This window comes from Salmo trutta, chromosome 29 (assembly GCF_901001165.1).
Source record: "Salmo trutta chromosome 29, fSalTru1.1, whole genome shotgun sequence".
Lineage (NCBI taxonomy): Eukaryota > Metazoa > Chordata > Actinopteri > Salmoniformes > Salmonidae > Salmo > Salmo trutta.
The window spans coordinates 20,167,298-20,192,658 of record NC_042985.1 but is presented as its reverse complement, the minus strand read 5'-3'; the positions used below and the strand labels follow the sequence as shown (position 1 = coordinate 20,192,658).

At 42.8% G+C, this 25,361-nt stretch overlaps 2 protein-coding genes across 4 annotated transcripts in view; one reads left to right on the top strand and one right to left on the bottom strand.

Annotated features, from left to right (window-relative positions):
• Positions 1-148: 148 nt before the first annotated feature.
• LOC115167088 (vitamin D 25-hydroxylase) lies at positions 149-13,892 on the top strand. 2 transcript variants are annotated; one of them, XM_029721171.1, is made up of 5 exons: positions 149-572; positions 1,381-1,522; positions 1,751-2,383; positions 11,169-11,498; positions 12,786-13,892. In XM_029721171.1, the coding sequence occupies exons 1-5, from the start codon at positions 333-335 to the stop codon at positions 12,965-12,967; spliced, it is 1,527 nt and encodes a 508-aa protein (XP_029577031.1). In that variant the 5' UTR covers positions 149-332; the 3' UTR covers positions 12,968-13,892. The 2 variants fall into 2 exon arrangements, with proteins under 2 accessions (XP_029577031.1, XP_029577032.1); XM_029721172.1 differs by lacking the exon at positions 1,381-1,522 and having other exon boundaries at positions 505-572.
• A 681-nt stretch (positions 13,893-14,573) lies between these two features.
• Positions 14,574-25,361, bottom strand: part of pde3b (phosphodiesterase 3B) — an 89,584-nt gene continuing 78,796 nt past the window's right edge. For both annotated transcript variants that reach the window (XM_029721166.1, XM_029721167.1), the window contains exons 10-16: positions 24,142-24,253; positions 23,180-23,293; positions 20,188-20,387; positions 18,843-19,046; positions 18,458-18,619; positions 17,557-17,797; positions 14,574-17,372 (exon numbers count right to left, since the gene is read on the bottom strand). In XM_029721166.1, the coding sequence (XP_029577026.1) occupies positions 17,164-17,372; positions 17,557-17,797; positions 18,458-18,619; positions 18,843-19,046; positions 20,188-20,387; positions 23,180-23,293; positions 24,142-24,253 (1,242 nt within the window). In that variant the 3' untranslated portion in view covers positions 14,574-17,163. The remainder of the gene's footprint in view (positions 17,373-17,556; positions 17,798-18,457; positions 18,620-18,842; positions 19,047-20,187; positions 20,388-23,179; positions 23,294-24,141; positions 24,254-25,361) is intronic.

Here is a 25,361-nt window from a genome sequence, read left to right as displayed (position 1 = left end):
TAGCTTTTTTTTTTTACCAACTTGATCTGTGTGGAGCCAGCTGGCCGGCAAGTTATGCTGCATGTCAACAAATTGCCAGAAATCATCATTGGGAAATCAAATCCTCAGAAATAGCAGAATCACGACTTGTTGATTGCTAGAATTAATCGAAGGCTGATCAAAGTTCATCGATAGTCATCACAGCTAAACTTCCAGCCAATCTTAGCCTTGTAGAGGGAGAAGTATCCTATTGGGTAGAGGCAGGGGATAGAAATATGTGCAAGATGATATAGCCTACATAACTCTTTCACAGAGGAGAGCTTAGTACAGACAGCAAAGTTAGAGAGAGAAAAATGGTATTAATTCAGTTATCATCTCTAGTCTCTGAAGTGTCGCATGGACAGGCTTTCTTAGGTCTGTGTAGTTTACTTATTTCCCTTATTGTTCTTTTGCTGATCCGGCAGCTTGTGAAGCAGAGGAGACCCCGAGGATTCCCTCCTGGACCGTCCCCTATCCCTGTCATAGGGAACATTATGTCTCTAGCAACAGAACCGCACGTCTTTATGAAGAAACAGAGTGAAATCCATGGGCAGGTACGGTACTTAGCTTATTGTGTCAAAGTGGCTTGACTAAACCTAGGCATTTTTTTGTGTTGGCTACTTGTGTGCACCCCCATATAGGCTAGTCTTCTTGTGCTCAAACCGGTTTAACTCTTGCGGTTTAGCATATTGAGTGTTAATTTATGAATATGGATTTTTGCATTACAATATATGTATTTTATATAGCGCTTTTCATTACAAACAGAATCTAAGTCGCTTTAATTTCATTCGTGAAAAAACAGGGTGAAATAAAGTTTGCAGGTAGCCTAGTGGTTAGCGCATTGGGCCAGTGAACCGAAAGGTTGCTGGATCGAATCCCGAGCTGCCAAAGTAGAAATCTGTCACTCTGCCCCTCTGTTCCCCGGTAGGCCGTCTTTGTAAATAATAATTTGTTCTTAACTGACTTGCCTAAAGGTAAAAAATAAATGTTTTAATCATCCGGCACACACACACCACAATTCCTTAGTGTGTCAAAATGTTAGTTAGGGTGGACGCTCCAATCTTGTCCCTATATCTTGCAAAAATCCTCAGAAAACTGAACAAAAGAGGCTCGCTATTTGCTAAGTGTTGGCAGACTCCAGCTGCGCTTGCTGGGTTTCGAAAAATGGCGAAGGTACGCTTAGTCAGCATGCCTCGGCAAATAGAGCCAGACTACAGCGCTACCTCTAAACTAGCCTAATAGATCATTTGCTATTTAGATGTTATGTCATACTTTTTCAAAGAAAATAAAAAATGAAACATATTTTGGGAAAACAAATGCATATTATTTTGAATGTCTATTTATTCAAGTATTTTATCTCAGATTTTCAGTCTTGATTTGGGAGGCTACTCAGCAGTGGTTCTGAATGGATATGATGCCATCAGAGAATGCCTGTACCACCAGGGTGATGTCTTTTCTGACCGGCCATCTCTGCCTTTATTTATGAAAATGACAAAAATGGGAGGTAAGAAAGTCAATTATAATGTATTCAGAAATATGCACATTATGACATTGGTATATTGTTATTAGATATTACATGCAAATACAAGTTTGGTGTTATCGAACTCTAGGCTATTTTATGGTATTGAGATGAAAATAGGTCCACCTATCGTGAGAATAATATTTAGTATCTTCACACATGCTCAGTAAGGTCTCATTATGTCAGCTCTAATCTCAATATCTTCCTTCTCAGGACTTCTGAATGCTAAATTTGGCAACGGATGGATTGAACATCGTCAACTGGCCAGCAACTCCTTTCGTTACTTTGGCAGTTTTCAAAAGCCCCTCGATCAGAAGATCCTGGAAGAGTGCATGTTTTTTGTGGATGCCATCGACGAACACAAAGGGAAACCCTTTAACCCAAAGCACCTGGTGACCAATGCTGTGTCCAACATCACCAACCTCATCATGTTCGGCGAACGTTTCACGTACGACAACTGTGACTTCCAGCATATGATCGAGATCTTCAGTGAGAATGTGGAGCTGGCCGTCAGTGGCTGGGCCTTCCTTTACAACGCCTTCCCATGGATCGAGTACCTCCCCTTCGGAAAGCACCAGAAGCTGTTCCGCAACGCAGCCAAGGTCTATAACTTCCTGGAGCAGATCATCAAGCGCTTCTCAGAGGGCAGAGTGTGCAACTTCCCACGCCACTACATCGATGACTACCTGAACAAGTTGGACAAGAGTGCTGGAGACTTGGGCACCCCGTATTCCAGGGAGAACCTAATCTACTCTGTGGGCGAGCTCATCATCGCAGGCACGGAGACCACCACCAACACCCTACGCTGGGCTATGCTCTACATGGCCCTCTACCCCAACATTCAAGGTCAGTGTTCTGCCTTATAGCACAGTAGGCCTCAGCACCAAGTCCCCTGCCTTGTCCTCACTCGGGCCTCATAACACCCTGCCTTATCCTTACTCAAGCCTCATATCACCCTGCCTTGCCCTCACTCAGGCCTCATATCACCCTGCCTTGCCCTCAACTCAGGCCTCATAGCACCATGTCTTGCCCTTACTCAGGCCTCGCATCACCCTGCCTATTCCTTACTCAGGCCTCATAGCACCCTGCCTTATCCTTACTCAAGCCTCATATCACCCTTCTTTGCCCTCACTCAGGCCTCAAATCACCCTGCCTTGCCCTCAACTCAGGCCTCATAGCACCATGCCTTGTCCTTAATCAGGCCTCTTAGCACCCTGCCTTGTCCTTAATCAGGCCTCTTAGCACCCTGCCTTGTCCTTAATCAGGCCTCTTAGAACCATGCCTTGTCCTTAATCAGGCCTCTTAGCACCATGCCTTGTCCTTACTCAGGCCTCATTATGTCAAGTGGTGCATAAGACCTCCACAACGTCCCTCCATCTCCTCCTGTCCTGTTCTATTCATCTCTTTTCAGATGAGGCCTATTCCGGTATTAAGCTCAGTTTCAACGGTTCGCTAACAGGTCATCCTTGGTCTTTCTTTCTCCTCTTCTCCTCTGGTGTCCAGTAAAGGGACTTGCCTCGTCCTTATTTAACCTTTATCCAAGCCAAAATATACAGCAACTTTTATTTGCATACATTAGATAACTAAGGTATAATTTTTTTCTTTAAACTGTACAAGGTTATACACTCCCTCCCCTCGGACAGTGAAGCTACAATTGTAAATGTGTCTCTATACTTCACAATTTTAGATTTGATATCAAATATTTTATATTAGGTGACAGGACAGAATGTTCCTTTTATTTGAGGGTATTTTTATATATATAATGTATATCTGTTTTACCGTTTAGAATTGAAAGCATGTAGTTAATGTATCTAATCCCCCCATTTGAAGACATCATAAGTATTTGGACAAGTTCACTTAGTGTTTTAAAGTAGTAAAAAATGTAGTATTTGGTCCCATATTCCTTGCACACAATGACTACATCAAGCTAACTTTAAAAACTTGTTGGATTCATTTACTGCTCGTTTTGGTTGTGTTTCAGATAATGCTTGGCCCAATAGGAAGTGAATGGTGGACAATGTATTGTAATATTTTGTACACACTTGTATTGTAAGTAAGAATAAAATGTGTTTTTGAACACAGCTACATTAATGTGGATGCTACCATGATTAGGGATGTCATGAATTGGAAATAAAATTACTCCAGTCATCATCCATCACAAACTCCAAATGCATCCAACGAGTGTGTAGTCACAAGCTTGATGTAGTCATTGCGTACTAGAAATATGGGACCAAATACTAAACATTAGACCGCTTTAATACACTATAAGTGAATGTGTCCAAATACATATGACATCTTCAAATGGGAGGACTAGATATGTAAAGTGCTTTCATTTCTAAACGTTAAAACAGATATAAATGAAAATACGCTCAAATGAAAGGTGACATTCTGTACCTTCGCCTCATATGAAACATTTGATAACAAACCCAAAATGCTGGAGTATAGAGCCAAATTTACAATTTTAGCTTCACTGTCCAAATACATACGGAGGGGAGTGTTTGTTTGTAGGTAATCAATAATAGTTGAGTAAGTAACTTTTATTTGCATAGTGTCTAAGGTTGGGTTGATTACTGTGTTAACTTTTTTTTGTAGATTTTTGTTTCAACTATTTCTCTACTAAGGTATACGCTGAGTGTACAAAACATTATGCTCTTTCAATGACAGATTGACCAGGTTGATGATGTCACTTGTTAAATCCACTTCAATCAATTAAATCAATTTTATTTATAAAGCCCTTTTTACATCAGCAGATGTCACAAAGTGCTTATACAGAAACCCAGCCTTAAACCCCAAACAGCAAGCAATGCAGGTGTAGAAGCACGGTGGCTAGGAAAAACTCCCTAGAAATGCAGGAACCTAGGAAGAAACCTAGAGAGGAACCAGGATCTGAGGGGTGGCCAGTCCTCTTCTGGATGTGCCGGGTGGAGATTATACGTGTACGAAAATGTATGCACTCTGGATAAGAGCGTCTGCTAAATGACAAAAATGTAAAAATGTACATGGCCATTAAGGCCAGATCGTTTTTCAAGATCAAACAATCATAGATGACCAGCAGGCTCAAATAATAATCCCAGTGGTTGTAGAGCAGGGCAATTATTTTCCATTGAGGGTTACATTAGAATATATTTTTGCCATCATGGGCCAGAATCATATTTTCAGGATTATACATCATGTGTATGACTGTGTTGACAGATGTATCTACTGTAAATCATATCCAGATGTGCTACTTATTTGAATTTTTTTTTAACATGCACAGAAATAAACCACATCCATGTTCTCCTTTTGGTAGGTATTTTCATTATTAAACATGCAATGAACTACACGGAGGGAAAAGTACACTGTGCATTCAGCACCACGGACAGAACTCTTGTTAACGGGTATGCACAAAAACACAAGAAAGAAAGAGCTCAACATTACATTTAAACTACTCAATCAGTGTGAGGAGTGAAGTCTGATGGGCATTGACTAGAGCAGTGAAGTCAGGTATAGTTTCTGACGTCGCTATGCGCAAATTTGCTGGGAGGTGAAAGTCAGTAAGAGATGATCTGGGCCTTGACTTGTTATATTTTATCACTGAAAATGCCTGTTCACATACATAGGTTGACCCAAACAGTACAAACATCTTCTGAGCATGACTCCTAATCTTTGGAAAGTTTTGTTCATTGAGAGATGCATAGAACCTCGTCAGTGACATTGTTTTGAGTAGTTCTCCAATCACTGCATCAGACTGAAGATCGATAAGCTCAAGTTGCAGGTCAGTGGGAGTGTTATCCACATTGAAGGTGAAAGGAGAAGAAACCAACAGCATGTCATTTTCCAACACTTTGAAATCCTCAAAATGATGAGAAAACTCACCGTTCAAAGCACGCAGCAGCGATGTATACTTCTCCTGCTGGTCATCTGATAGGGAACAGACTAGTAGTGTCAGAAGGTGGGTGAGATTGTTGGCTTTTACTTAGCGGGTCAGGAGGAGTAATTTTCCCTTGAAGGCTTTGACAAGGCTGTACATCTGATGTGCAAAAAGGCCCTTCCCTTGTAGTTTGGAGAAATAGGTGAATTCCTTTACCTTGTCTTTCAAATGTTGTTCCATATTCTCAACACACCGTGTTTGTAACATTTTCAAACAGCTCTTTCTTGTCGGGGCAAGGTATTGCTGCAGAGTCAATTAAACATTCTTTAATGAATTTGCCCTCAGCGAATGTCTTGCTATGTTTAGCCATTTTGTGGGACAGTACAAAGCTAGCTGCATTCGTTTGCGGAATGCAGTTTTGTGAAAAGTCCTTGCTACTTTTGCAACTGAGAAAGCAACTCTTTCGATGTACTTGCCCTCTGCTCAGAAGACATATTCCTATATTTCTCTGCACGCTTCGTCTGGAAGTGTCGGGACAAGTTGTAGTCTTTCAACACAGCGATGCTCTCTTTGCACACTAAGCACACAGCTTTCCCTGATACCTCAATAAAGAAATATTTTGATGTCCACTCTTGCTGGAACACCCTACATTCATTGTCTACATTCCTTTTCTTTGAAAAACCAATTTTTGCACAATTTCTAGCTAGCTACTATTTGTAACTGTGACGTGTGTGTCAGCCTGTCAGTCACTGTCTGTCCTCGTGCAGTTGTTACTTATAAGTACCTTCAAAATAAATGTTCCACAAGCGGTGGGAGTTAAATCATTACACAAAGGCGAGTATTCATTGGGTTTTTAATTTGAATAACAAATACGTTTTTCAAAACTTTACTATCGCAAATTCTTTATGTGATCTGAGCATGATTCCGGGGGGCCGTATTGAATCAGGTCGCGGGCTGCGTACGGCCCCCTGGACGGCCTTTTCCCAGGCCCGTTATAGAGGGTTCAACAGGTCAGCACGTCAGGAGTAAATGTCTGTTGGCTTTATGTAGTCGAGCTTTCAGAGGTCGAGACAGCAGGTGAGTTAGAGAGTGAGATGGAGGGAGGGAGGGAGGGAGGGAGAGGGTCGAAAACAACATCTGGCGAAGAGGTCAGTGTTCCATAGCCACAGGCAAAACAGTAGAAACTGGATGAGCAGCACGACCAGGTGAACTGGGGACAGCCAGGAATCATCAGCCCAGGTAATCCTGAGGTATGGTCCTAGGGCTCCGGTCCTCCTCCTCCGAGAGATGGGAGCATAAATACTGGAGGCTGAGAGACGGGGGGGGGGGGAGTCAGGGGACACTGTGGCCATGTCTGACGATACCATGTCTGACGATACCCCCGGACAGGGCCAACCAGGCAGGATATCACCCCACTCACTTTGCCAAAGCACAGCCCCCACACCACTAGAGGGATATCAACGGACCACCAGTTTACTAAATCAAATCAAAGTTGATTTGTCACATGTGCTGAATACAACAGGTGTAGACCTAACAGTGAAATGCTTACTTGCAGGCTCTAACCAATAGTGCAAAAAAATTTATTGGGTGAACAATAGGTAGGTAAAGAAATAAAACAACAGTAAAAAGACAGGCTATATACAGTAGCGAGGCTATAGAAGTAGCGAGGCTACATACAGACACCGGTTAGTCAGGCTGATTGAGGTAGTATGTACATGTAGATATGGTTGAAGTGACTATGCATATATGATGAACAGAGAGTAGCAGTAGCGTAAAAGAGGGGTTAGCGGGTGGTGGGTGGGACACAATGCAGATAGTCCGGGTTGCCATTTGATTACCTGTTCAGGAGTCTTATGGCTTGGGGGTAAAAACTGTTGAGAATCCTTTTTGTCCTAGACTTAGCACTCCGGTACCGCTTGCCATGCGGTAGTAAAGAGAACAGTCTATGACTGGGGTGGCTGGGGTCTTTGACAATTTTTAGGGCCTTCCTCTGACACCACCTGGTGTAGAGGTCCTGGACAGGCAGCTTAGCCCCAGTGATGTACTGGGCCGTACGCACTACTCTCTGTAGTGCCTTGCGGTCAGAGGCCGAGCAATTGCCGTACCAGGCAGTGATGAAACCAGTCAGGATGCTCTCGATGTTCCAGCTGTAAAACCTTTTGAGGATCTCAGGACCCATGCCAAATATTTTTAGATTCCTGAGGGGGAATAGGCTTTGTCGTGCCCTCTTCACGACTGTCTTGGTGTGCTTGGACCATGTTAGTTTGTTGGTGATATGGACACCAAGGAACTTGAAGCTCTCAACCTGCTCCACTACAGCCCCGTTGATGAGAATGGGGGCGTGCTCGGTCCTCTCTTTCCTGTAGTCCACAATCATCTCCTTTGTCTTGGTTACGTTGAGGGATAGGTTGTTATTCTGGGACCACCCGGCCATGTCTCTGACCTCCCTATAGGCTGTCTCGTCGTTGTCGGTGATCAGGCCTACCACTGGTGTGTCATCAGCAAACTTAATGATGGTGTTGGAGTCGTGCCTGGCCATGCAGTCATGAGTGAACAGGGAGTACAGGAGTGGACTGAGCACTCAGCCCTGAGGGGCCACTGTGTTGAGGATCAGCGTGGCGGATGTGTTGTACCTACCCTTACCACCTGGGGGCGGCCCATCAGGAAGTCCAGGATCCAGTTGCAGAGGGAGGTGTTTAGTCCCAGGGTCCTTAGCTTATTGATGAGCTTTGAAAGCACTATGGTGTTGAATGCTGCTGTAGTCATTGAATAGTATTCTCACATAGGTGTTCCTTTTGTCCAGGTGGGAAAGGGCAGTGTGGAGTGCAATAGAGATTGCATTATCTGTGGATCTGTTGGGGCGGTATGCAAATTGGAGTGGGTCTAGGGTTCCTGGGATAATGGTGTTGATGTGAGCCATGACCAGCTCTTCAAAGCACTTTATGGCTACAGACGTGAGTGCTACGGGTCGGTAGTCATTTAGGCAGGTTACCTTAGTGTTCTTGGGCACAGGCACTATGGTGTTCTGTATTTATCACTAACTGAATTTTATTTATTGCTTTATCCAGGTAGCCAGAGAGTAGAGCATTGCAGTAGTCTAATCTAAAAGTTACAAAAGCAAATTAGCTTTACTGCATCATTTTTGTACAAAGTTTCAGATTTGTGCAATGTTACAAAGATGGAAAAAAGCTGCCCTTGAAATATTCTTGATATGTTCGTCAAAAGATAGTCCAGAGCAATGCAGAGGTCCTTCACAGTTTTATTTGAGACGACTGTACAACCATCAACATTCATTTTCAGATCAAACAGCAGATCTCTTTGTTTCTTGGGACCTAGCACAAACATCTCTGTTTTGTCCGAGTTTAAAAGTAAAACATTTTCCTCCATCCACTTCCTTATGTCTGAAACACAGGCTTCCAGGGTAGGCAATTTTGGGGCTTCACCATGTTTAATCGAAATGTTCAGCTGTGGGTCATCCGCATAGCAGTGAAAGTTGACATTGTGTTTCCGAATGACATCAACAAGAGGTAGAATATATAGTGAAAACAATAGTGGTCCTAAAATGGAACCTTGAGGAACACCGAAACTTTTGATTTGATTGATGATTTGTGAAAGGGCAAACCATCCAAAGAGAGTCAATTCTATATTTTCCAACAGATAAGATCTAAACCAGGCAATAACTTGTCCGTGTAGACCAAAGAGGGTTTCCAATCTCTTAAAAAGAATGTGGTGATCACTGGTGTCAAAAACGGCACTAAGGTCTAGGAGCACGATGACAGATGCAGAGCCTTTGGTCTGACGCCATTAAAAGGTAATTTACCACCTTCACGAGTGCCGTCTCAGTACTATTATCGGGTCTAAAACCAGACTGGAGTGTTTTGTATACATTATTTGTCTTCAGGAAGGCAGTGAGTTGCTGCGCAACAGCTTTTTGTAAAAATGTTGAGAGGAATGGGAGATTCGATATAGGCCGATTAGTTTTTTTAAATTTTCCGTGTCAAGGTTTGGCATTTTCAGGAAAGGCTTTATTACTGCCATTTTTAGTTAGTTTGGTACACATCCGGAGGATAGGGAGCCGTTTATTATGATCAACATAGCAGGGCCAAGCACAGGAAGTAGCTCTTTCAGTAGTGTAGTCAGAATAGGGTCCATTAGGCAGCTGGACACTATTCAGTGTAGAACAGCGTAGAACTTTCTTGTATTCTGGAGCCTCAGAATGGAATGAGTTGCCTCTGCCCATAAAAACACTTTCCTCTCTGGGCAGCTTTAAAAATGAAGTAAAAATAAGTTTGATGTCCTCTGTGCCCATATGAATAACCCCTACAATGTAACTGCAATGATGAGATAGATGTTCTTCTTCTTTGTTTTATGTTTTATTATCTCAATGCCATACTGTGTTCAACCGTGTTTGATCTTGCCTAGCCATCTTGTCTCAAGAGGACCACAATGAAAATAAGTCCCAGACTCCATTGTGTGTTATCCTCCATGATTTTACTCATGTGCATGTATGGGTTTGTCAAGTTTTGTGTGTACTTGTTTTTTAAATGGTCGAATTAATAAACTAAATTTAACAAGGATAGGGGACAGGTTAAAGAAAGATTTTTAAGCCTTGAGACAATTGAGACATGGATTAAATATGTGTGCCATTCAGAGGGTGAATGGGCAAGACAAAAGATTGAAATGCCTTTAAACAGAGTATGGTAGTAGGTGCCAGGCGCACCGGTTTGTACCAAGAACTGCAACGCTGCTGGGGTTTTCACGCTCAACAGTTTCCCGTGTATTTTAGGAATGATCCACCACCCAAAGGACATCCAGCCAACTTGACACAACTGTGGGAAGGAATTGTATTTGTATTTATTAGGGATCCCCTTGGCAGCAGCTACTCTTCCTGGGGTGCAAACATATTAAAGCACTTACAATACATATAAAATAAAAGATAAAACAGTACATCATATAACATTATTACACCACTACATATGTACAATACAAAATGTTTAATACCACCATACAACAATATCACAATGTATTCATATGCATGTGTTTGTACCTTTGTGTGTGTCTCTTCACAGTCCCTGTTGTTCCATAAGGTGTATTTTTACCTGTTTTAAAAAAAATCTGATTGTACTGCTTGCATCAGTTAGCTGATGTGGAATAGAGTTCCATGTAGTCATGGCTCTATGTAGTACTGTGCGCCTTCCATAGTCTGTTCTGGACTTGGGGACTGTGAAGAGACCTCTGGTGGCATTTCTTGTGGGGTATGCATGGGTGTCCGAGCTGTGTGCTAGTATTTTAAACAGACAGCCCGGTACATTCAGCTTGTCAACACCTCTTACAAAAACAAATAGTGATGAAGTGAATCTCTCTTCCGCTTTGAGCCATGAGAAATTGACATGCCTGTAATTAATGTTAGCTCTCTGTGTACTTTTAAGGGCCAGCTGTGCTGCCCTGTTCTGAGCCAACTGCAATTTTTCTAAGTCTCTCTTTGTGGCTCCTGACCACACTACTGAACAGTAGTCTAGGTGCGACAAAACTAAGACCTGTAGGAACTGCCTTGTTGATAGTGTTGTTAAGAAGGCAGAGCAGCGCTTTATTATGGATTGGAGTCAACATGGGCCAGTATCCCTGTGGAACGCTTTCAACACATTGTAGAGTCCATGCCCCGACAAAATGTTTTGTACACTCAGTGTATTTCTGTAGATACTAGATAAGAGTTTAGCAAGCAGAAAGGACATTGTGATGAAAAGGTATTGACAGTTTGCTGCTGATGTTTCCTCTGTGTAGAGAAGGTGCATAAGGAGCTGGACAGTGTGCTGGGAAGTGGGCAGTCCCCCTCGCTGGCGGACAAAAAGAGGATGCCCTATGTGGAAGCGGTGCTACATGAGGTCCTGCGTTTCTGTAACATCGTGCCCCTGGGCATCTTCCGCGCCACCACTCAGGACACACTGGTGAGCGGCTACAACATCCCCAAAGGCACCATGGTCATCACCAACCTGTACTCTGTGCACTTTGATGAGAAGTACTGGTGCGACCCTGGAACCTTCTCACCACATCGCTTTCTGGACAGCAATGGAAACTTTGTCCGACGGGAAGCTTTCCTACCCTTCTCTCTGGGTGAGTCTGGCTTCTTTCCACTCTTAGGCCCCCAAAGAGAGTAGCACAGACTCCCACACACACATGCTGTACACACCCTCTCACTTGAATGCCTCTCCTCTTGCCTAATCCAAATGGTAATGCTTAAATACAGGGTTAATAGTCATCATGGGCATGAAATTCCAATATATTAGAGATTCTTCTGTATGTTTGTATACTTTTTAGGCAGTAGTTCTGAAAGTAGCACTCATGAGCCAAAAATGGTCCCTGAAAATTGCATACTACGTCACATATGTACAGATATGTGCACCACGTCATTGCTCTCTCTCTCTCTCTCTCTGTACTGTGTCCACCGAGCTGGGCCCGCCCTGCAACCTCATTGGATAATGCTGGGCAGGCCTCTTGCTACCTGTCACTCAAATGTGAGAGGCTGAAGCTCATTGGCTATAACTCAAATTGCTAGGTGGCTGGCCCACATGGAGGGAAATGTAGGGAAAATAACGCAGCACAGCTTCAATAAAACAGTCGCTTTCAAACTAGGGATTTCGTGTCTAATTGAGGTAAGACAGTAATTCTGCTCATAGATTATGCATGTATGAACTACACATTGAAAAATACTTTCTTAATCGCCAAAGTACCGGAGCATGTCTTTAACTGTATACCCCAGCTATGATCTCATTTCATTTTACCTACAATGAGTCAAATGTAATAAAAGCTAGAGCCTCTCCGGTATTACAACCTTACGGGTATGAAGGCCCAATAATCTATTTGAGCACTTAATTAATAGACTGGTGAGCAAGCCAGTCCCTGGGGCTATTGCAGACTACAATGCTGCCATTAATAAAGGAAAGTACTGTTAAGATAGAAAAACACCACCATGTCAGTTCAAACAAAACAAATTCTCTCAGTCATACCACCCATACATGTGGTTCCCTCCATTGCTCAAGTTGCGCTGTGTATGCAAGTGTAAACCTTTTCCCAGCCATAACCTATATCCTAATAAGGTAAACACTAAACAGCGATAGTAAAGGATCTTTACTATCACTTAACAGATACATTGAGTACAGTAGATATGTTGTATTGGTTGAATGTTCACTGGAAAACAGTAGTCAGTAGTAGCTGGTGTCACTAAATCGGCTGACGGCTCATTGTAATGAATGGAATGGTTTGATACCGTTCCGTTGATTTCATGTCAGCCATTACTACAAGCCATCCTCCCTTCACCAGCCTCCTCTGAGTAGAGTAGATGATACAAAGTATGACATGATCTTCACAAAACTCAATCCATGTTGTGTGGTTTGTCCTCAGGGAAGCGTCACTGTTTGGGCGAGCATCTGGCCAGGATGGAGATGTTCCTGTTCTTCACCACCATGCTGCAGCGCTTCCACCTGCAGTTCCCCCCTGGTACAGTGCCAAGCCTCACCCCCAAACTGGGCATGACCCTGCAGCCGCTGCCTTACTCCATCTGCGCCGTCCGCAGGCAGCAGTGACAGATTCTCAGACTGCACAGCCCGAAGGGGTGGGGGGGTTGGGGGTTTAGTCAGAACAGAACAGAACAGGGGTCTAGAGCTTGGACTCCTACCCTGACCTCCAGGGTCTGAACTCGTGTTTTACACAGAACTGCTAGAATTCTAAACATCAGCCGATGGTTGTTTCTGAGCAATTGCATGTTTGCACAGCACCATTTGCAAAGTCACAGGATCACCAGAAATGTTACTGGCAAGATCCTGAAATATCAGGTGGAACTTCTCAGTAAGTTTAATCGAGAAGATAAGAAGTGTGAATATTTAAACAATAGACGCACACATATACTATGAATTAACCTTGAATTAGAATTGACTTTTTATCTGTGTCCTTATAATCAAATGTCTCATCTTCCCTGCGGGATTACGTCAATGATTGACAGGATGGACCTCTATGATGGTTCACAGCCCTGTCTTCTCTCTCAGCCTGCCTAAATGAGAAATAGGAACATTACCCACTGGGCACACACTGGTTGAATCATTGTTGTTTCCATGTCATTTCAATGAACCTACGTGGAATAGACGTTGAATTGATGTCTGTTCCCAGTGGGTAGTTTCAGCTGTTTCTACAGCACAGTGAAAATAAGTAGACTAGCAGCCAGCCTTTCCTAGAAGGCTCTGGACATGGTGTTTAGTCTGGATCAGCGCCATATCAAGCAGTCTGAACTAACAATGAACCCGATCTCTAGGGATTCTTCCATGGAAAAGCCTTCTCTCAGAAAGCTACTGCAATATCCATTGAAAATGTCTTTGTGATGCTGTCCTTTGTGATTTAAGTCAATTTTACTTTTGTCTATTATGGTCATACTTTGTAATAAGAACTCCATTTTGGTGCTCCACTTACCTTTTTTACAATGCTTATGGTGTGCCTTCCCTAAGAGAAATTCAAGTTACATATGTTTTATGCCGCTTGTTCTTTTTCTTCAACATGCTGACAGTATTTCTTTCAATAGGTTATAGGTCTATGTTTTCTCTCCAAAAAGTTTCCTATCTAAACTACAGGACTAGTCAGACATGGACTTTTGCAGTGAGCCGGCAGAATGTGTCCAGACTGGGTCGTCCAGGGATACACAGACACTATAAATAATCTTCATGTGGTTGGAGCTGAGCCTGGGGGGGTGTCACCCATTTCCTTAAGTGACCTCTCACTTCTACTCTTTACTCAACAGACCAAAGGGCTAGAAAAAAACGGCAATGCATTGCAATGCTGTGCTGTGCATACATCAGACTTACTGGGTAATATTTCATATTGATGTAATGTCTCTGGCTATTTTTGGCACCCAGCATACCTCTATTAACTACTAACTGCACTTCTCAGAAAGTTATGCTGAGGTAGACAGGCACTGCCAATTCGCCTGGATAAGCGCCTTGTCTGTGCGCATTGGAAATATTGAAACTAACATTGCAGTCATTTCAGCAAACATCAGTGTTCCAACTGTGGTTGTCGGCAGGAGGATCTAAACACTTTAAGGGCAAAGTTATAGTACAGTTACATTCAAGGGGATTTTTATGCCACACACACACACTTGAGTAGGTGTGTGTGTATCAATAAAATCAATTGAGAGAACAGTTATTTTAGGGATGGTGTTTTATGACAGCTATAAATAACAAAACTCAGTTTCCCCCACAATTTTGATATGGTTGAACAGTTACAACAGACATAGATATCTCAATGCTACATAAGGGTAACAGCCATTCATAGACACTTTTAAGACAAGAACATTAGAGGACACTGTGGTTCGTGAGACTGCACAGTGACAAGCCAACAAACAAACTTTTACAACATAATGAGCCATAACATGTGGGGGGAGGTGGCATCACAATTCACCATCAGAACTTAAGAGACGCAGTGTTGCTCTACCCGAACGGACTGAAGGGCCACGATTAGGAGTCGTGAGCTCTCCTCCACAACACATGGGCTGGGCTTCACCTGCATCACTCTGAGCCTGCTGTGGGACATGGAGCTCAGAGAGACCTCTGGGGCCAACCATAACAAGCCCAGTGTATGAGGGCCCAGAGGTTGCACAGTGAGCAGGGACAGTTTGGCACTGGTTGGGTGAACAACACAAGAGTTAATAGAGATTACCAAGAGAGAGAAAGTGGTTATGATAAGGAGCAGGGAGACGCTGAACCCAAAAGAAAAACACCAAACCCCACAGTTCAACATCTGTAGTATTAGATAAAAACTCTGGAAACAGGATGATAATTACAGGGTCTCACTGTACAATATATGTCAGCTATGTGTAGAAAACAGATGCATTCTGTTGATTAATTAAAAAATATAATATATTTATACAGTATATTTATATGCAGATATTCTTTTTTTGTGCAGAGGCTAAACACTTGTTTGGTAGTAAAATGTGGACATGTATATATATATTTTTTGTCTTTAAATATACTAGCTTGATTTACACTGCCTACTTGAGAACTTCCTTCTCCAGAGAAAATGACTTGATAGGGTGATAAGTGAGTTTGGCTTGCAGGTCTGCCATCTCTTACATTAAACTCTTTTTCTAGTGGAATGCCTAGAGTTTTTGCAGACAGAAATATAGAACTATTAGTATTAAACCGTCTTATGGTACAGAGAATAAGACAATATAAAAACAAAACCAAAGTGAAGGTGAAACCCTGGATAACTTAACTCCTTTATGCACTGGCCTGGTTGTGGGTTTGGCAAAGATCTATAGTTTTGTTTTTGTCGAAACATCAGTGTCTGTAGAATGACTGAAATGAAATGAAAAGGTTAGCTAGACAGAGTATGTGTAAAAACAATGCCAACAGCAATGCACTCAAAAACACCTTTACCTATACTGGTACATGAATAATCATGGGATTTTACTGTACAAAATGTTGCCTTGCTGCAAACAGGTCTTTTGCAGTCAACTGACAATCAAGGATCCCAATTCTACAGTGAGGTCTTTAGAAGATCAAGCCAACGGCGCCGCCAGCGGGGCAGCGGAGTTTGACAGAAACACAGGACATACTTTGCTCTATCACAGAGGAGCAGTTCAATTGCTTGAATGTGTTTGTTTTTCAAGTTGTTCATACAAAGCTTAAAAACTATTTCAATCACCGAGATTTTGTTTTAAAGTCAATTACTTAAATTCTTGCAAAATAATTATTCAACTTCACGAGAATCCTGAGTAACCGTGAAAAAATTGATATAATGAAAAGAAAAAAAACATCCCTTCATTGGAACAGCAGAGAACATCTCATCTCAGATAACATTTCAATGACTGGCGACCACGCGTTCCTGAAGAAAACACACATACACACGCTCACACCAACTAAATTAAACCAACAACAAAAAAGAAGGAAACATAAAAGGCAGGTGGTACACATGAATAAAAGGCATCAAAAACGATGCAGGTATAATGCTCATTTTCAGTCAACATTTCCACAATGTCTCTGTGACTGAGTCAGTGATACAGTGTTTCGTGTCGCCAGCAAGGGGAGAGGACTGCACAGACCAACCTAGGGTCTGGACCAGGGGACTCAGTAAAGGTTCAGACAGGCACATTTGATATATAGATCTAGAATATTCCTGACAGTGAGCCTGAAACAGTCTCAGTCTCTTGTCTTTCCACGTTTGAACTGTTCGCTTTGGTAACGGATGTCAACCACGTCAAGGTGTTTTTTATTTTCTTTCATTTTAAATCATAGGATTTGTTTTAGTACCTAAGGGAGAGTTAAGTGCTCTGCGTTCAAGGCAGCATTACAGCCAGATCACCATGGAGGACACATCCAGACCCTTTTCCTCTCTTCCTCTCCACACCAGTGTCCTCAGCTCTGGTGTTTTTTCTTGGTCTACTCTCCATGGGGTGAAAGTGCATAGGAGTGGGGTTCCCACCATTGCAGCAGGAATCCCCTCACAGTAGTAAGGCCTTTTTTCAAAACAACATGACTGCATTAGCGTGTCGGCACAGTGACAATTTCAACGTGTGGAGATCCAGCAGGGTCATCCTGTGTGTGTATGTGTATATGTCTATAGTATGTGTGTGTACGTATGTGTTATGTATAAATGTTTTTATGTGTGTGTGTGTGTGTGTGTGTGTGTGTGTGTGTGTGAGCGTGTAAGAGGGAGGAGTTGAAGGACTTTCTCCTTCACTGTTCCACCCTTCCCGAGCATCCTGGCTCTGTCCCTCCTCTTCACCTTCCTCCTGCTACTGGCGCTCCTCTCCTTCCTCCTCCTCCTGAATGACCTGGATCTGGTCGTCAGACGGCGAAGGGGACAGGCTGGGAGGCAGGCTGTCGGCCTGCTGCTTCTCCTTGCTCTTCTCCTCCTCCTCGATGGTCTTCTTCCACACCTTGTGGTTCTCTGTCAGGTGCTGCATGATGTTGCAGAACAGCCGACGCCGGCCGTTTCGCCTTTCTGCATGGGACAACATACAAAAAAGGATTTAACATCCCATAGCTTTTTAGTCGCAATAGCAATGATCCAAAAAACTTCTGCTCTTGATGGAAATGTTAAATGCTCAATGTTAAAATTATAAATGTATCATCTCATGATCATATATCAATTCAGAATGATAGAAGGGTAGAAAAGGACGTCTTACTTGGTTCGAGCTCCTCCTCCAGCTCGTCTTCATCAGTCTCTGTGTCCTCCACCTGCTCTTCCTCATCCTCAGAGCGCTCCTCGTCGATCCAGTAGCCAGGGAGCAGGCCAGCGGCGTCGTACGAGTTGCAGAGCGGCCCCACGATGTGTGTGATGAAGGACTCCTGCAGCTTGGCCAGCTGGGGAGAGGAGCGGTCCATGAAGGGGCTGATGGGTAATCCCAGAGTGGCTTCCTCATCCCCCTGTAGATGATCGACAGACAGGCAGACAAACATTTTCACTAATTTGTCAATTAAGATTGTTTTATTCATTAATCTAATTTAACTTCACTTCGTAAAGGGATAAATGTGCCATTGTGTTGATTCTAGCAGTAACAGACAGCAGAAAATGAAGCAACAGTTCTGGGTAGGCTATGTCAGTGTTTTCCAACCCTGGTCCTCCAGTACCCCCAACAGTACACATGTTTATTGTAACCCTGGAAAGCACACCTGATGCAACTTGTTAACTAATCATCAAGCCCTCAATGAGTTGAATGAGGTGTGTTTGTCCAGGGCTACAATGAAACTGTGTAATATTGGGGGTACTGGAGGACCAGGGTTGGGAAACACTGGGCTATGTGATATGTGAAGCAACAGTTCTGGGTAGTATATGTGATATGTGAAGCAACAGTTCTGGGTAGGATATGTGATATGTGAAGCAACAGTTCTGGGTAGGATATGTGATATGTGAAGCAACAGTTCTGGGTAGGATATGTGATATGTGAAGCAACAGTTCTGGGTAGGATAGGTGATATGTGAAGCATCAGTTCCAGGTAGGCTGTGATACTGTATAACAGGATGGCATGGCATGGCATACATTGCTAACCTGACATGTGGGCCATGCTGAGTGGAGGGGTTCCATACCTGCTCATAAAACTCATTGACAATGCCTTCTGTCCACTTGAGGTGCAGATCGCGTCCTTTGGCGGGCCCGTTGATGTCTGCCAGCTTAATGCAGACTTGGCACACCAGCAGCCGGTCATTCTCATTAGTCCAGTCGATTCCTGGACTGTTCACATCATTCACCTATTTATAGCAACACAAACATTCATACAGTGATTATGACTGCCAGGCTCCTCATTTCTAACAGAGATCCAGCATGTTCCTTTAAGTATCAACTCTATTAGCCATAAAGATAAGACATATTGTTATTGCCTTTGCCAGTATCGAAATGACCGGAAAAACTAAGTATCAACAGAATGGAAACAGATTTTCTGAAAATGTGAGGTTCGTCATCATCATCTCAAACCTTTGAATTGAACTCGGCGAGGAAGTCAAAGTGCTTCTTCAGGTCTGTGGCGAGGATGGCCTCGATGACCAGGAAGCGAAAACGTTTGAACTCCACGTGGTCCAGGTTGGCCAGGAAGTTGAACTCTGGCCGGGACAGGTAGAGGCTCCAGGCCGAAGCCGCGTGGTGGTTCTCCAGGACCGAACGGTCATTATACAACACCGCCTGGGGAACAGAGGGATGAGACGGAGGAAGGGTAGGTCGAGTGGAGAGGGATGCGGGTGGGTCAGAGGACAAGAAGAAGAAAGGAGGGTAAAATAGGAAAGAGGAGGTTGAAGAAGGGAACGTTAAAGAGGGAGGGGTGAGCAGGGGAGAGGAATTGGGGTCAGTGTGCTTCAGACTAAATAATGCAGCTGGTCTAGACATGGTGGACAGGTGGGTGATTGACTGACTGTCAACATACTGTTAATCAATATGTCAGGGTTGAGCCGCGTTAGTGGCTACGAGGAAGGCATGGCCCACATGTCAGGTTAGCAATGTAATGCAATGCCATGCATTACATGGCACTGTTATACAGTATCACATAGCCTACCTGGAACTGATGCTTCACATATCACATATCCTACCCAGAACTGTTGCTTCACATATCACATATACTACCCAGAACTGTTCCTTCACATATCACATAGCCCAGTGTTTCCCAACCCTGGTCCTCCAGTACCCCCAATATTACACAGTTTCATTGTAGCCCTGGACAAACACACCTCATTCAACTCATTGAGGGTTTGATGATTAGTCAACAAGTTGCATCAGGTGTGCTTTCCAGGGTTACAATAAACATGTGTACTGTTGGGGGTACTGGAGGACCAGGGTTGGAAAACACAACCTAGACAGTATGCACAGTGCAATAATAGGTCATGACTGTGCAAAACACTATTTATACAGTGGTATAGTTTGTTTGCCAACCTTGGCCGTAATGTTGTAGCAAGAAAAGGAATTCGCTGAATTCTTAGGATTTGTGGGAACCTTTCCCTGACGTGAACTAAGTGTAATATTATACCAGTCCCTCTCTTCATTGCTTTTACCATGAGATCCCAGGCTGATTAGAACCTGTCTATGTAGAAGCTTTAAGGTCAATAAAGATATCATCTATGAGTCACAGGGACCAAATGAATGCTGTCTGAGACACAAACACAACACTTCCCCTTTCCTGGGACTTAACAGCATGTGGGAACACAAATGGGAACACTAACTGAAGTGACGGGATAGGTTGAACTTTCTCTTCCTGATACAGGTTTTACTGTTGAACAGGTGTGGGTTTGCTAGGAGATGGTAGAGCAGTGGCTTTGGGGATAATAACACTTACCTGAGCTGCGTTAGTGGCTACGAGGAAGGCGTTTGTGCGACCGGGGTGGTCATAGTCATGCATGGCAGCTGCTACATATAGTGCCATGAGTTCCAGAGCAGGGATGTTCCACGCCAGGCAGCCGTAGTTGTCGTCAGAGATGGACGAGCTCTTGGAGGAGGCGTAAGATACCCGGCCCGGTGAGATCCCACTGTCTGAATCTAGAGGGAAGACACAGACAGCAGCTTTCAGCAACGACATACTGGGACCTCACACTGGAACTACATCATAACTGGAGTTGACTGGAGAAGACTTGACTGTGTTATAAAGTGAAAACAGGGAACTAGTGTCACATTAAGAACAAAGTATGTAGAGTAGGAATTCTACAGGCAGGTTAAGCTGGTGGCCCAGTGACTCAGACTACTGCACTCCATTTGAAAAATGAAAAGGGCCAAAATAAGCCCTAAACATGCTGAGCTCAGCACAGACAGATCTCTATCACGACAGAGGCTTGCTCACCACCCCATCTCCCCCTCTCTCCGTTTCTCCACCCCCCCCCCTCTCTTTATCAGAAGGCAGCTGCTCCTCTGGCAGCTACTGAAGGATCAGTCAGCAAGCGAGCCTTAAATCATTTCCGATGGATCAAAGATGCAGTACATAAAATATAATTAGCAGGGACGGGAGTGGGGATCCTGGCATTTTAAACTAAACCATCTGGTGTCTGCCGAGAAAAGGCCAAACACTACAGGAATGCCTATACGGGTACATCAAGAGGCTATCATAGAACTAGAATAGTCAATTTCCTAAAGAAAATGTGTGCTTGCTAGCATGTCTTAAAGTATTTATGGTTGTGAAATAAGTAGTTATAGTGAATACAATACTAATGGTACTGACTGGTTAAAGTAGAAAAAGTAACTAGATGGGAGAATTGAATGATTGATTGAATAGCCTACCCTGAACATCTGAAAGTTGCTTTGGTGTCTCTAGCTTGAACAGTTCAAGAGTTACTATTATTGTTGGTGGGTTATTAAATGCCAATTTCTGCTAATTTGAATTGTTATAGTTTACAAAGTTTTGAAGTTGTTTTAATGTATGTAGCTGTAATAGTATTTTTTTTTAAATGTTTTTTATTTCACCTTTATTTAACTAGGCAAGTCAGTTAAGAACAAATTCTTATTTTCAATGACGGCCTAGGAACAGTGGGTTAACTGCCTTGTTCAGGGGCAGAACGACAGATGTTTTACCTTGTCCGCTCGGGAATTCAATCTTGCAACCTTTCAGTTACTAGTCCAACACTCTAACCACTAGGCTACCTGCCGCCCCGTGTTTGACTCCGTTCCATGAATTTCATTACAGCCATTACAATGAGACCATTCTCCTATAGCTCCTCCTACCGTCCTCCTATAGCCCCTCCTCCTCCAGCTTGTCTCAAACAATCTTTCCATCCATCTATACTTATTCAACTGAAATAATTAACATGGGGTTTGAATGAGAACAATAGAAATACACTGGTAGCAAAATTAAGTTACAAGACCAGCTTTAAAACATTAAGGCTATCCTAACTTAACATTTTCTAACACACCTTCATAAACAATAAACCATTTTTATTTATAAAAATTAGCATAACACTTAATGGATTCAATTTCAACCATGATAATACAGTGGTATTCATTTCAAATGCTACTGTTCTTTTTGGAGACTTATATCTCCCTCACTAACTTTAAGCATCAGCTGTCAGAGCAGCTTACCGATCCCTATACCTGTACACAGCCCATCTGTAAATAGCACACTCAACTACCTCATCCCCATATTGTTATTTTTTTGTTTGTTGCTCCTTTGCACCCCAGTATCTCTACTTGCACATAATCATCTGCACATCTATCACTCCAGTGTTAATGCTAAATTGTAATTATTTTGCCACTATGGCCTATTTTTTTGCCTTACCTCCCTAACCTTACTACATTTGCACACACTGTACATAGATTTTTCGATTGTGTTATTGACTGTACGTTTGTTTATTCAATGTGTAACTCTGTGTTGTTTTTGTCGCACTGCTTTGCTTTATCTTGGCCAGGTCACAGTTGTAAATGAGAACTCGTTCTCAACTGGCCTACCTGGTTAAATAAAGGTAAAAAAACATGCGGTTGCCATATATGTGATGTGTTTGATACCGTTCGATTTATTCCATTCCAGCTATTACAATGAGCCCGTCCTCCTATAGCTCCTCCCACAAGCCATCGCTGTTGGTGGGCTATTTTAAACTAATGTCGCTAAATTAAATAGTTTGCTTGGAAAATGTTTAAGTTGTTTTAATGTTTATAGTTGAAATGGTTAAAAAGCAGTAGCATTTAAAATGTCTACCACTGTGTTACTATGGTTGACAATGAATCAATGTTTTGTAAATCTATGCAAATTAAAATGGTTTCTAGTTTATAAAGGTTTTAAAGAAGTCTGAACATTTTAAAGTTGGTCTTGTAGATTAATTTGTTATAATTGAAAAAGTATAAATCTTATAAAGAATCTGTATAAAATCTAAGTAGGGTCAGTCTGAACATCTCAACATTGGTTTAGCATTGATAGCTTAAACGGTGAAAGAGGAGATAGGTCTCAAATGTTTGCCATTGACATGCATTTGGAGATTATTTAAAATATTGTTGTAGTTGAAAAAATTATAAATGATATAACAAATATTTTGTCAAGAAATCTAAGTTGGGGCAGTTTGCACATTTGGAAGTTGGTTTCGTGTTAAAAGGCTTCAATCGTTTAAGCTCTAGAGCGTGCGGAAGAAATCCAATAATATGAGTATGTAAGAAATCTAGAACGGTCTTGCCTTCAGCAATAAACACTAATAATAAGAAGTATGTATGAAATCTAGAGTGGTCTTGTCTTCAGCAAGCACACTAATTAAGCTAATAAATATGTGGCATATTATGGTAAAAAATGAGGGCTTGGGGAAGTCAAGAGCTATACCTACTGAGGCAAAATGAAATAAAGGGAACAGAAACAGTGCTACCTGTGTCACTTCCTGTCACATGCTCGTTGTGGATCTGCTGGAATCCTGGGACAGGCCGGGTAGTCAGGTACCAGACAGCATGGAGCACGTCAGTGGCATGGACCCGGTTATGATCTGAGTACAGGCAGAGTAATAGTTCACCATATCATGTACATGAGGTAGAAGCTAATATTACATATGATGGTGCATGTCTGTATAGTGTCCTGCTGTATGTAGTGAACTGTAGGCCTATTATGGAGATTCATTTCTACTTCATGACAACCCTATGGTTGGTTTCTAGACCTGGGTGAATCATTTCAAATAATACTTGAAGTGGACATGATTTAGCTGCCTGGAATAGTCTAAACTGGCGTAATTAAGCTAAATTAATACCTTAATGTTATTTTTTATATATTTTTACCTCCCTTTTTCTACCCAATTTTGTAATATCCAATTACGATCTTGTCTCATCGCTGCAACTCCCCAATGAGCTCGGGAGAGGCGAAGGTCGAGCCATGCGTCCTCTGAAACATGACCGCCAAACCGCGCTCCTTAACACCCACCTGCTTAACCTGGAAGCCAGCCGCACCAATGTGTCGGAGGAAACACCGTTCAACTGACGACCGAAGTCAGCCTGCAGGTGCCCGGCCCGCCACAAGGAGTTGCTAGAGCGCGATGAGCCAAGTAAAGCCCCCCCAGCCAAACCCTCCCCTAACCCGGACACCACTGGGCCAATTGTGCGCCGCCTTATGGGACTCCCGGTCACGGCCGGTTGTGACACAGCCTGGGATCGAACCCAGGTCTGTAGTGACGCCTCAAGCACTGCGATGAAGTGCCTTAGACCGCTGCGCCACTCGGGAGGCTTATACCTTCATGTTTTTCACCCAGGTCTGATCATTTCTACATCTGAGTAGACAATACACCAAGTGTTAATATGGGCTTTGTGCCTGGACTGAAGAAAGCATAGGCAGCACTATACTCACAGGGAATATCCCTGTAGCCGTTCTCCAGAGCACAGAAATAGGACATGAACTCCCTCACAGGGATCTTAAACATCTCAAACAGACAAGTGTCCTGAAACAGAGTGTAGGTCACCTGGGGAGAAAGACAACAAATAAAACACCTAGGTTCATTTAAAACCCAAATACATTTTTTTTTTACATTAACCAAGTCATTCCCCTCAGACACAGACAGTGAGACACTGGGAGAACAGTGTACTCAAAACAGCACATAGAGAAATCCCCAAGAACACCATGAGCATTCGGGACATCATTCAGTCAAATATCAGTAATGGGGATCATACCGTTCTCAACATTTAAACCAATCATTCAAGTGAGTTTCTCCAAATAAATACATTCAATGGCTGCTTCACAAAACTACTCTTAGCCCTATGGGTCCTGGTCTAAATTTGTGCACTATATAGGGAATAGTGTGCCATTTGGGATACAGCCCAGGTGTTGTTTATTCAAATATTAATTGATGTTTCACAGTGGTTCCCAAACTTTGTATAGTCCCGTACCCCTTCAAACATTCAACCTCAGCTGCGTACCCCCTCTAGCACCAGGGTCCGTGCACTCTCAAATGTTGTTTTTTGCCATCATTGTAAGCCTGCCACACACACTATACGATACATTTATTAATCATAAGAATGAGTGTGAGTTTGTCACAACCCGGCTCGTCTTTCAAGCTGTCAGGCATTCCCTTGGCAGCAAGAGCCTCTCGGTGGATGCTGCAGTGGACCCAAGTGGTGTCGGGAGCAACTGCTTGCACCCACGTTACCACTCTACTATGTCTCCCTGTCATGACTTTTGCACCATCAGTACAGATACAAACATGAGCAGCAGCTACGTTTGGCTACATAAGGACCGTTAGTGGAATTACCGTGAGAAAGTAACGGTTAATGTGATTGGATGTTAATTATTTGACTAGGCTACCTGTATTTGACATTGTTGTTATTTCGCTGAACACTAGATGGTTTAATTTTATTTTTGTCAGTGAACCGAGGCTACTCCGGCGAGAAAAAAACCTCACCCAAATGTATAGCCCCGTTGGAAAATATAAATGGACTGTTTGAAAATGTGAAGATAATAAAAAAAAAAAATACAATTCAAAAATAGAATTAAAAATTACATGTGAATCATATTTTTATTTGGCGTACCCCCGACGGCATTGCCCCAGTTTGGGAATACCTGATGTAACAGAT

Coding starts and splice junctions, on each gene's coding strand:
- LOC115167088 (XM_029721171.1), top strand. CDS start 333: ATGGTATTAATTCAGTTATCATCTCTAGTCTCTGAAGTGTCGCATGGA. Junction 1,523..1,750: donor GAAAATGACAAAAATGGGAG/GTAAGAAAGTCA, acceptor CTTCCTTCTCAG/GACTTCTGAATGCTAAATTT. Junction 11,499..12,785: donor TTTCCTACCCTTCTCTCTGG/GTGAGTCTGGCT, acceptor GTTTGTCCTCAG/GGAAGCGTCACTGTTTGGGC.